Here is a 13,032-nt window from a genome sequence, read left to right as displayed (position 1 = left end):
CGCAGCCCAGTGGGACCCGAATGCCTCCCTACCCCAGACCCCGGAGGGAAGAAAGGAGTCTGAGCAGGGAGGGAGTGAAAGCCCAGGACTGCTAAACAATCAGCTCTAGAAATCTGCACCCGGAACGCAGACACACGGTGCACAGGGTGCTGGATATTAGAGAAACGGAAACGTAAAACCTGTGAGCAGGTCCCCGCAACCGGCGCCCCTGAGACAAGAAAAGTGAGTGCTTTTTCCAAGTCTTAAAGGGACAGGGACGTCACAGCTGGACTAAGTCATCATGACACATGCACCCCAGCACATGGGAATCTGGAGAACTCTAGGTGACCTAACCCCCTGGGCGGCAGCGCAGCTCTGAAGACCCGCATGGCAATAAGCAGTCTACCAGTCATTCCCCCAACCATCGTGGACCCCGACACACTGGCCCAGTAGTGGGAAAGCGGCAGTGTGCGCTGGGGGAGGTGGCGCCGGAGGGGGCTGGGAGCGGCCCATGAGAGCTCGTGGCAGAGGTGAACAAGCGGCCCGGGAGCAGCCCACAGGAGCTGGCAGCAGTGGCAGAGGAGCAGCCCAAGAGTAGCCGTGCCCCCAGCAGCCGCTCAGCTGAGCACACAGCCGCCCAGGCCAGACCCAAAGGCCACTGTATATACACAGCTGCCCGGCAGGGGTGCCGCTTTCGTGGGAGAGCACACCTGGCGCGCCTGCCACTCCACACAGGGCTCTGTGCTACTCTGACTGAGACCCCGCCCACAGCAGCTTAGGGGATTAACCCGGAAGCTGCTCAAGGAGTGCGGGTAACCGACACAGGTAGTGGAGAAAGGCAAGGCGACCAGCAAGCAGGAAAGGACTTTGTTCTCCCCACTGACACACACACTACTGGCCTACAGCTACCTCTATCACCATGAAAAGGCAGAAGAATTTAGTCCAGTCCAAAATAGTCCAGACAACCCCTGAGAGAGGGCCGGGGGAGGTAGACCTAACCAATCTCCCTGAAAAAAGAATTCAAAATAAAGGTCATAACCATGCTGATGGATCTTCAGAGAAATATGCAAGAGCTAAAGGAACAAGTACAGAGGGAGAATACAGAAATAAAACAATCTCTGGAAGGACTTAAGAGCAGACTGGATGAGGTGCAAGAGGCTGTTAATGGAAGAGAAATCAGAGAACAGGAACACATAGAAGCTGACGCAGAGAGAGATAAAAGGATCTCCAGGAATGAAAGATTATTAAGAGAACTGTGTGACCAATCCAAATGGAACAATATTCTCATTATAGGGGTACCAGAAGAAGGAGAGAGAGAAAAAGGGATAGAAAGTGTCTTTGAAGAAATAATTGCTGAAAACTTCCCCTAACTGGGGGAGGAAATAGTTGCTCAGACCATGGAAGTACACAGAACTCCCAACAGAAGGGACCCAAGGAGGACAACACCAAGACACATAATAATTAATATGACAAAGATCAAGGAAAAGGACAGAGTATTAAAGGCAGCTAGAGAGAGGAAAAAGGATGCCTACAAAGGAAAACCCATCAGGCTATCATCAGACTTCTCAACAGAAACCTTACAGGCCAGAAGAGAATGGCATGATATATTTAATGCAATGAAAGAGAAGGGCCTTGAACCAAGAATACTGTATCCAGCACGATTATCATTTAAATATGAAGGAGGGATTAAACAATTCCCAGACAAGCAAAAGTTGAGGGAATTTGCCTCCCACAAACCACCTCTACAGGGTATTTTAGAGGGACTGCTCTAGATGGGAGCACACCTAAGGCTAAATAGATGTCACCAGAGAAAATAAAATCACAGCAAAGAAAGAAGACCAACCAAATACTAACTAAAGACAAAAAATAAAATGAATTACCCACAAAAGAAGTCAAAGGAAACACAAAAGAGCACAGAACAAAACACCCAATATATGAAGAATGGAGGAGGAGGAATAAGAGGGGAGAGAAACAAAGAATCACCAGACAGTGTTTATAATAGCTCAATAAGCGAGTTAAGTTAGACAGTAAGAGAGTAAAGAAGCTAACCTTGAACCTTTGGTAACCACAAACCTAAAGCCTGCAATGGCAATAAGTACATATCTTTCAATAATCATCCTAAATGTAAATGGACTGAATGCACCGATCAAAAGACACATAGTAATAGAATTGATAAAAAAAGCAAGACCCATCTTTATGCTGCTTACAAGAGACTCACCTCAAACCCAAAGACATGCACAGACTAGAAGTCAAGGGATGGAAAAAGATATTTCACGCAAACAAGAGAGAGAAGAAAGCAGGTGTTGCAGTACTAGTATCAGACAAAACAAAGAAAGTAACAAGAGATAAAGAAGGACATTACATAATGATAAAGGGATGAGTCCAACAAGAGAATATAGCCATTATAAATATATATGCACCCAATACAGGAGCACCAGCATATGTGAAACAAATACTAACAGAATTAAAGGAGGAAATAGAATGCAATACATTCATTTTGGGAGACTTCAACACACCACTCACTCCAAGGATAGATCTGCAAAACAGAAAATAAGTAAGGACACAGAGGCACTGAGTAACACACCTAATAGACATCTACAGAACTCTACATCCAAAAGCAACAGGATACACATTCTTCTCAAGTGCACATGGAACATTCTCCAGAATAGACCACATACTAGGCCACAAAAAGAGCCTCGGTAAATTCCAAAAGATTGAAATCCTACCAACCAACTTTTCAGACCACAAAGGTATAAAACTAGAAATAAATTATACAAAGAAAGTAAAAAGGCTCACAAACACATGGAGGCTTAACAACATGCTCCTAAATAATCAATGGATCAACGACCAAATTAAAATAGAGGTCAGGCAATATATGAAAACAAATGACAACAACACAAAGCCCCAACATCTGTGGGAGCCAGCGTAAGCAGTCTTAAGAGGAAAGTATATAGCATACTTAAAGAGGGAAAAACAATCCCAAATGAATAATCTAATGTCACAATTATCGAAATCAGAAAAAGAAGAACAAATGCGGCCTAAAGTTAGCATAAGGAGGGACATATAAAGATCAGAGAAGAAATAAATAAAATTGAGAAGAATAAAACAATAGAAAAAAATCAATGAAACCAAGAGCTGGTTCCTTGAGAAAATAAACAAAATAGATAAGCTTCTAGCCAGACTTATTAACAGAAAAAGAGAACCAACACACATCAACAGAATCAGAAACGAGAAAGGAAAAATCATGAAGGACCCCTTAGAAATACAAGAAATTATTAGAGAATACTACAAAAAACTATATTCTAACAAGCTGGAAAACCTAGAAGAAATGGACAACTTCCTAGAAAAATACAACCTCCCAAGACTGACCAAGGAAGAAACAGAAAATCTAAACAAACCAATTACCAGCAACGAAATTGAAGCAGTAATCAAAAAACTACCCAAGAACAAAACCCCTGGGCCAGATGGATTTACTTTGGAATTTTATCAGACATACAGAGAAGACATAATACCCATTCTCCTTAAAGTTTTCCAAAAAATAGAAGAGGAGGGAATACTCTCAAACTCATTCTATGAAGCCAACTTCGCCCTAATACCAAACCCAGGCAAAGACCCCACCAAAAAAGAAAACTACAGACCAATATCCCTGATGAACACAGATGCAAAAATACTCAACAAAATATTAGCAAATCGAATTCAAAAATACATCAAAAGGATCATACACCTTGACCAGGTGGGGTTCATACCAGGGGTGCAAGGATGGTACAACATACGAAAATCCATCAACATCATTCACCATATAAACCAAAAGAAGGACAAAAACCACAAAATCATCTCCATAGATGCTGAAAAAGCATTTGACAAAATTCAACATCCATTCTTGATAAGAACTCTCCACACAGTGGGTATAGAGGGCAAGTTCCTCAACATGATAAAGGCCATATATGATAAACCCACAGCCAACATCATACTGAACAGTGAAAAGCTGAAAGCATTTCCTCTAAGATCGGGAACAAGACAGGGATGTCGACTCTCCCCACTGTTATTCAACATAGTACTGGAGGTCCTAGCCACGGCAATTAGACAAAACAAAGAAATACAAGGAATCCAGATTGATAAAGAAGTTAGGCTGTCACTATTCGCAGATGACATGATGTTGTACATGGAGGACCCTAAAGACTCCACACCAAAACTACTAGAACTAATATCAGAATTCAGCAAAGTTGCAGGATACAAAATTAACACACAGAAATCTGTGGCTTTCCTATACACTAACAATGAACTAACAGAAAGAGAAATCAGGAAAACAATTATATTCACAATAGCATCAAAAAGAATAAAATACCTTGGAATAAACCTAACCAAGGAAGTGAAAGACCTATACCCTGAAAACTGTAAGACACTCTTAAGAGAAATTAAAGAGGACACTAACAAATGGAAACTCATCCCATGCTCCTGGCTAGGAAGAATTAATATAGTCAAAATGGCCATCCTGCCCAAAGCAATATACAGATTCGATACAATCCCTATCAAATTACCAACAGCATTCTTCAACGAACTGGAACAAATTGTTCTAAAATTCATATGGAACCACCAAAGACCCCGAATAGCCAAAGCAATCCTGAAAAGGAAGAATAAAGTGGGGGGGGGGATCTTGTTCCCCATCTTCAAGCTCTACTGCAAAGCCACAGTAATCAAGACAGTTTGGTACTGGCACAAGAACAGACCCACAGACCAGTGGAACAGAATAGAGACTCCAAACATTAACCCAAACATATATGGTCAATTAATATTCGATAAGGGAGACATGGACATACAATGGGGAAATGACAGTCTCTTCAACAGATGGTGCTGGCAAAACTGGACAGCTACATGTAAGAGAATGAAACTGGATCACTGTCTAACCCCATACACAAAAGTAAATTTGAAATGGATCAAAGACTTGAATGTAAGTTATGAAACCATAAAGCTCTTAGAAAAAAACATAGGCAAAAATCTCTTAGACATAAACATGAGCGACTTCTTCATGAACATATCTCCCCAGGCAACGGAAACAAAAGAAAAAAGAACAAATAGGACTATATCAAGCTGAAAAGCTTCTGTACAGCAAAGGACACCATCAATAGAACAAAAAGGTATCCTACAGTATGGGAGAATATATTAAAAAATGACAGATCCGATAAAGGGCTGACATCCAAAATATATAAAGAGCTCACACACCTCAACAAACAAAAAGCAAATAATCCAATTAAAAAGTGGGCAGAGGAGCTGAACAGACAGTTCTCCAAAGAAGAAATTCAGATGGCCAACAGACACATGAAAAGGTGCTCCACATCGCTAATCATCAGAGAAATGCAAATTAAATCCACAATGAGATATCACTTTACTCCAGTAAGGATTGTCACCATCCAGAAGACAAACAACAACAAATGTTGGCAAGGTTGTGGAGAAAGAGGAACCCTCTTACACTGCTGGTGGGAATGTAAATTAGTTCAACCATTGTGGAAAGCAGTATGCAGATTCCTCAAGAAGCTCAAAATAGAAATACTATTTGACCCAGGAATTCCACTTCTAGGAATTTACCCCAAGAATGCAGTAGCCCAGTTTGAAAAAGACAGATGCACTCCTATGTTTATCGCAGCACTATTTACAATAGCCAAGCTATGGAAGCAACCTAAGTGTCCATCAGTAGATGAATGGATAAAGAAGTGGTATATATACACAATGGAATATTATTCAGCCATAAGAAGAAAACAAATCCCACCATTTGCAACAACATGGATGGAACTAGAGGGTATTATGCTCAGGGAAACAAGCCAGGTGGAGAGAGACAAGTACCAAATGATTTCACTCATATGTGGAGTATAAGAACAAAGAAAAACTGAAAGAACAAAACAGCAGCACAATCACAGAACCCAAGAATGGACTAACAGTTACCAAAGGGAAAGGGACTGAGGAGGATGGGTGGGAAGGGAGGGATAAGGGCGGGGAAAAAGAAAGGGGGCATGACGATTAGCATGTGTAGTGTGGGGGGGTTCATGGGGAGGGCTGTGCAACACAGAGAAGACAAGTAGTGATTCTATAGCATCTTACTATGCTGATGGACAGTGACTGTAATGGGGTTTGTGGGGGGGACTTGGTGAAGGGGGCAGCCTAGTAAACATAATGTTCTTCATGTAATTGTAGATTAATGATACCAAAAAACAAAGCAAAACAAAAAAAACATAATAGTCTTTGTGAGAGAGAGAGTATGCAGTAACAGCACACAAGGTGGTAAGTGTCAAGTACCCTAACGTGGACAAAAATACAATTCTACAGCAGTTCCACCTAGGTGGAGGAAATCTCAGAGAATATCTCAGTAAGAATATCTAGGATTTTACATTTGAAGATTATGTTAGGGATAGGGAAAGTGAAAATGGTTAGCATAGTCTAGGTTAAAAGGAGAGCATCAGTTAAGTCCTACAGGCAGGAAGGCTTAGGGTGCACACAGGGAAGAGAAAGATGTTTAGTTCAATTAAGTTGGTCCATGTATGTATTGTATGTCTTCAAAGCATTGAAAAACACATGAAGTATACATTTCTAACTCTATAATTTATATTAATTTATAAATTAATTTATAGGATGGCTAAACATATCTGTCCTCTCAATCAACATACAAAACCCTATTTAGCTCTTAAGGTTGAACTATGAATTAATTAATTATCTGAACTGTTTTTTAAATTAATTTTTATTTTGAAAGTGAAATATGTGCAGTCCCTGGAATACTGGGAACACTCAAAACACACTTTCAATTACTCTGAATATTCTACTTTGTAACCTCATTTTCTCATATATAATTTTATAAACATTTACCAGGGCATTAATGATTCTATACTTTTTAATGGGCTGGATGCATAATCTTCCATTCTATCAATATGCCAGATTGCATTTAAACACATCTTTACAATTGGAAAATTAGGTCAGTCCCAATTTTGTTGTTGCAAATACTGATGTGCTGAACATTCTTATATATAACTTTTTGTACCTGTCTGATTATTTTCTTACTGTACATTTCTCTCAATGGCATTTCTTGGCCAAAGGATGAAAACTGCTTAAAAGATTTTCATACATACAGCCAAATTGTTCTAATTATGTACTCTCTCCAGCTATGAATTAGACTGTCTGATTCCCTGACTTTAACAATGCTGGGTATATTTATTTTTGAAAAATCTTTGCTAATTTGATAGGTGACAAATGGTACCTAATTAAAATAACTTGAATTTCTTTGATTAATAGGGAGGATAAACATGTCTTCATAGGTGTATTGGTCATTTAAAGCACCCCTCCTTTTTTTTAACGTCTTGCCTTTTCATGTAAGAACTAGATGTAAGTTCCATAGGTTAGGCAACATTTTTTTCTATGTTCTGTTCACTGCTATATGCTTAGCAACTAGCTTGGAGCAACAGTAGAAATTCATTACAATTTTTTGGAATGAATATATTTTCTTACTGGGTGTTAATCTTTTAAAAAATATGACTTGCAAAATTTGCATATGTAGATGTGAAATTAATTATTCATCTGGCAAATAATTTACCCAATTTGCCACTTTTTGTTTTTTTTTACAGTACTTTCTGTCAAAGGCAATCTCTAAAACTATTATGATTTAATACTTAGCAGTTAAAGTTCCCTTACTTCTTTCTTAAAAGCTTCCTGATGTAGTCCAAGGTTTTCAAGTTAAAAAATCCACTGGCATTCTGATTAGATTTTTGTGCAATAAACAAATAAATCAGGGAGACAGTATCTTTATAATAATGAGTATTTCCATCCAGAAATATATGTTCATTTAAATAAAATCCTTTATGTACCTCGGTTAACTTCTGTAGTTGTCTTTACGTAGAATGTGAACAAGGTTTTTAATCCTTATTCCTAAATCTTTTTGTTGATGTTGATATTTGAATGGGATCCTTTTCCACTAGATTTTCTGAAGTGCTGATTGATACAAAAGCAGTTAATTTTTGTGTGTGGAATTTGGAACACTATTGTCATTATACTGAATTCCGTTAGTTTTAGTAACTTTTTAGGCAATTCTCTTAGATTTTGTAGAAAAATAAGCAAATATTGACAATTTAATCTTGCTTCTGAAAGTTATATATTCTATTTGTTTTTCTTATCATATTACATTGGCTAGAGCTCTCAGAACAATGTTACATTACAGTGATGACAATGTCCTTATCTTATGTCTAATTTTAATGGTGGTTCTTCAATGTTGAGTATAAAATTAGCTGTTGAAGAACCTTTGAGTATGTGCTAAGAAAAGGAAAGAGAATTTATCAACTGCCTTTTCAAATTTTATCAACCATATAAATTTTTTTCTCCCTTAACCTATTAGTGAATTATATGAATAGATTTCCTAATACTGAACCATGGTTCATTCCTTGAATTCAGACAATCCATACGTAAGTTAGCTTCAAAATGCATTGTGATTTATATATGTAGCAGATATCTTCTTAATTATTTTTACTCTAGGTTAATATTCACTTGCCCTATGAGCACATCATAACTAAGATCAGAGAGAGGTAGCCATGAGGAAGGGGAATGAGGCTCAGATATGAAATTTGCCATAGTTAACCCCACATATATGGAACTGGGAACTGGCCATGCAGAGCTTCAGTTTCCAGATTACTTACCCATTTGGGTTTCTTTCCAGCTCGTTTAAAAGTGTATGATCACAGTATTCAAAAACTAAATGCATTTTCCTTTTTCTCTTGAACACCTCAATGAGGTTCACAAGGTTTGGGTGTTTTAATTGCTGCAAAGGAATGGAAATAGAAAACTTGGTGATTTGTTTCTCATAATAGTTTCTCTGCCAATCCCTTACAATTTTAAGAACACAAGGCCTTGCTTATCATTCTCTATAAATCTCTTGTGGAGAATTTTATTACAGTTACAAGAGAAACTATTCTTAGTAAAAATTGTAGAATCTTAAAGTTGGAAGAAAAATTTTAAATTCATCTAATGTACCCATAATAGATGGTAACTAAATTGCTTGAATCTCTCTGGAGATAGCAAATAAAGTATACAACTGAAAGTATAAACACTAAAACTAAACACAATGTATGCATTTTCTGGAAATGCTAAACATCCATGTCTTAAAAAAACCTGAATAATAAATTGAGGAAAATGGAATGGATTTTGAGTTAACTATAAAAATCATCAATACCCATTTAGTTTACATATTGCCATGGATTTAATGTAAATGTCAGCTGGATTTGAACCCAGTCAGGATTTTAGTATTGGCTCTCAGAAATACTAGATCTCAACCCTCAAATCTGATCAAACTGTCTATTCTAGGAGTATTTTCAGCTCTGTTTCTTGATTTTGTTGTTCTCACATATGCATAGATGTTTTATGTGTTAAATTCTATTCCAAACTGAAGCATTTTATAAGGCAACCTCTGTTTAATGTTTGTAAACCAAAGGAAAAATCCTGATTAAATAAAATAATCATTAAAGTAACTACATAATTTATCATCCAATCAAGGTAATGTGTATAAGTCAGGATCATCCCAGGCAAACCAGCACATATGGCTACCCTGTTTGTAGCTAGCTAAGTTAACAGTATAATTAAGCATATAAACTAGGATACTTTTTGAAGGGGATGCTAACCAGAGCAGACTTTGGAACCAAAGCTATAAACCAGGCATCGGATCTCCTACTTAAAACTCATTTCCCATGTTGTTTTCCCAGTGTAGGAGACAAACCTCTCCAAACCTTATGCCATTTACTCAGAAAGATATATATGCATATACATACACATATCTATATATACGGATCACAGTATTCAAAAACTAAATGAATTTTCCTTTTTCTCCTGAACACCTCAATGAGGTTCACAAGGTTTGGGTGTTTTAATTGCTGCAAAGGAATGGAAATACAAAACTTGGTGATTTGTTTCTACTACTGCCACTGACATGTTGAATCCTATCAGTGAAAACAACTGTAACTGTGGTGGCAGCACTGTGTATATAGTAGATGCTGAATAAATATTTTGCAGGCCCAGTAGACAATTTTAAGGACAGGAATTTAGATAGCATCTTCCACCTCAGTATCTGTAAGCATCACTTGACCAAAACAAACAAACAAAAAACCCTCTGTGACTGTGTGTCTGCTGCTCAACAGTTTGGGAAAGGGAATCCATGCCATATTAAAAATATGCCCAGAGCACCAAATCAATTTGCCATTTCCTAAAAAGCAAATAGTGGAGGAAACAGGTCATACAGGGAAGCCCACTGCTTTGCGCTACAGTAGAAACCACAGGATGAAAACAAAACCAGTAAAGTAAGGGATTCAGATGCGACAGCTGGATGCAATGTCTAGACTTAACCTGGTCAAATTCGTCTTTGGGTAGACAGGCAATTTCAATATCCTTTGCAAATGAAATTAACTTAGCTCAGAAAAACAGTGACTTGTCTAAAGTAAAACAGGTGGTACAGAGGGGGAAAATCAAATCACATTTAAATAATGGGAGGATGTGGGGAAGGTGGAATTTATCATGGAAGGCATCTGTTCAGGACATGCACAGGCATAACATAAAAGCAGAAGAGATTGCCCATTAGGGGAGCACACTGGATAGGAATCTGGCTACTTTTTACCTTAAAGTTCATTCTCAAATTGGGATGCCAGGGGAGTACTACCTGACCATTTACTTCACTTGAAGACATAGGCTTAGGGGTGGTAAAAAGCATTACTTTTATTTGAAAACAACCCACCGCCAGGTTCAGAGCCATGGTGTAGCCTGGCTCTGTGGATGAGCTGTTGGGTGACCAGCACTCTGCTGGTTATGAGGTAACGGGGAGCTGTTTTTAGACATGGTGGATGTCCTCTTGACAACTCCGTGTACATCAAATTATATTTTAAACAAAACACTAGGATTGACTAGTTGAGTAAACCTGCTGCAAGCAATATTGGGAAAGTAGAGGTAATCCCCTAATGACTATCTCCCTTTAAAAACTGGATTTCTGACATTTTCCTAAAAACAGAAGACACATGTCAGAAATAAAGGTCAGCTGTACGTTCTTGAGGAAATTACAGTTTTGTTATTCAAAAGTGGTCCATGAGCCAGCAGCTTCTGTGCCAGAGGAACTTGTTAGAAATGCTGAATCCCAGGCCAACCCCAGGCCTCAGACCCTGCCTTTCAGCAAGGTCCCCAGGAGACTCCAATGCACATTAATATCTGGGAAGCATGGCCTATGCCTGTTTCCTCTCTAATAAGGGTGCTGGAGAAGAAGCATCTTGTGGATAAAGTAAGGGTTCCTATGGCCAGGATTCTCAACTGGCCCTGGTCAGCTAGCTCACCACACACGTGTGGGCAATGTGTTGCAATTGACTCTATATACAGAGCTCTGCCCAGTACTCTGGGCGACATGGTGGCACAGCTGCAGAAGAGCAGAGACTGGAGTGGTGGCAGTGTTGAGGACAGAGACAGACAGCTGAGGGGACAGAGGGGCCCAGAGGCAGAGACCGGCTGGCTGCACACAGACCTGTTTTGAGTGGATGGGATTCGAGTGACTGACCTGTCACCATGGAAATAAAGCTGGGTATAAACCCTTCCACCCCAAGAATGTTCCATTGTCATTTTTCAGTCTCACTGAATGCATAGTGAACTTGGCCGGTGCTGAAACCCTTTGGCAAGACACATCTCTGAATCTTCTAGGGTTCTAAAACTAAGATTGCTAGGACAGGAAAATACTCTCATTGAGAACATGTGAATCTGACATGTCAAATCCTATCAGTGAAAACAACTGTAACAAAACCTTTATGGGGGTACTAGCAATTCAAAATGTGTAAGAACCAGTGGAGTGCAAGCAGGACCAAACCACTGCTATGCCTACAGTGACAGGGGCGCGGTCCCATGGGCTCCTGTGTTAAGAGATGCTCTTTTACTTGCTGGTTTGTGGGGCCAAGGATTGGGGGGTGAGGTGCAGAGAAAGTCCAGGGCTGGGGGTAAAGGACATGGGGACTTAGGACAGTGGGTTTTTACCAACCAGGGTAGAAATACTTCAATATTTTAACAATCTATAGCTTGTACTCATAATATCAGATAAACATCAGAGCTGCCAAAGTCCAAAGTGATGATCAATTTATTTCCCATAGTTGTCAATAATTAAATTTAAATCTAATGAAAAAATCATTTTCGAATCCTTTGTAATTTTGGCATACATAGTTCACTCAGTACCATGATGTTGAGAAAGTTAACCTACCTTCAACATACGTATTTCTCTTAGTGCTATTTTCTTAACAACAGGATCATCTTCAGATTCCACAAATTTTTTAATAGCTACCACTTGTCCAGATGTTTTGTTTCTGCATTTGAATACAACCCCATAAGACCCTTCTCCAATCTTAGCTAATTTTTCATACTTTTCCATTATAGTTGAAGTGACTTAAATTACTGTATTGATTGACTTGCAGTACAATGATGCACCTGGAAAATAAGATGACTCAGCTTAATCAAGTTATCAAGGGCAATGTTCTCACGGTTTGTAATATAAAACCAGTTTGCTCAGAATGCCGATGATTTATTTCAATCGACTGATTTTAAGTACACTTAAAAATACTTGGATGTTATTCAGTTCATTCCAAAACAGTTCTGCCAGCTACTGCAAACATTCCATATATTATTTATTATAATGGGTCTGTGTTTACCTCCATTGATTGAAAACATCTGTGGAAGGGAAACTTATCTACTGTTTTTATTATCCTCAGGTAAATGATGAAAATACGATGCTTTGAGATCCAGCTGAAGGCGCATTTTATACTCTTGGACATGGTGTTTATCCTTTCCTTCCTAACCCATTTTAGTACTGCAGAGACAAGAAGAGTTGAGAACAAGACCTGGTCCAAAGTGCTATACCTCCACCTGGTGGAGAGAACAAAGAGATGTGGGCTGCTGAATAAAGCAGCCATAAAAACCATAACAAATCTTTTCACAGCATCATTTATTGCTGTTAGCTTGATGAACATCTCTGCATGAATGGACAAAATCATTTCACAACAGTCAGTTCTAAACAAAATG

General features: G+C 38.8%; 1 protein-coding gene across 3 annotated transcripts in view; it reads right to left on the bottom strand.

The window, feature by feature from the left end:
* Positions 1 to 13,032, bottom strand: part of CDKL4 (cyclin dependent kinase like 4) — a 48,424-nt gene that overhangs the window by 22,252 nt on the left and 13,140 nt on the right. For all 3 annotated transcript variants that reach the window (XM_073214130.1, XM_037009329.2, XM_073214132.1), the window contains exons 2-3: positions 12,218 to 12,441; positions 8,646 to 8,767 (exon numbers count right to left, since the gene is read on the bottom strand). In XM_073214130.1, the coding sequence (XP_073070231.1) occupies positions 8,646 to 8,767; positions 12,218 to 12,385 (290 nt within the window). In that variant the 5' untranslated portion in view covers positions 12,386 to 12,441. The remainder of the gene's footprint in view (positions 1 to 8,645; positions 8,768 to 12,217; positions 12,442 to 13,032) is intronic.

This window comes from Manis javanica, chromosome 1, assembly GCF_040802235.1.
Source record: "Manis javanica isolate MJ-LG chromosome 1, MJ_LKY, whole genome shotgun sequence".
NCBI lineage: Eukaryota > Metazoa > Chordata > Mammalia > Pholidota > Manidae > Manis > Manis javanica.
The sequence above is the reverse complement of the archived record's forward strand: the minus strand, read 5'-3'. Positions and strand labels throughout refer to the sequence as shown.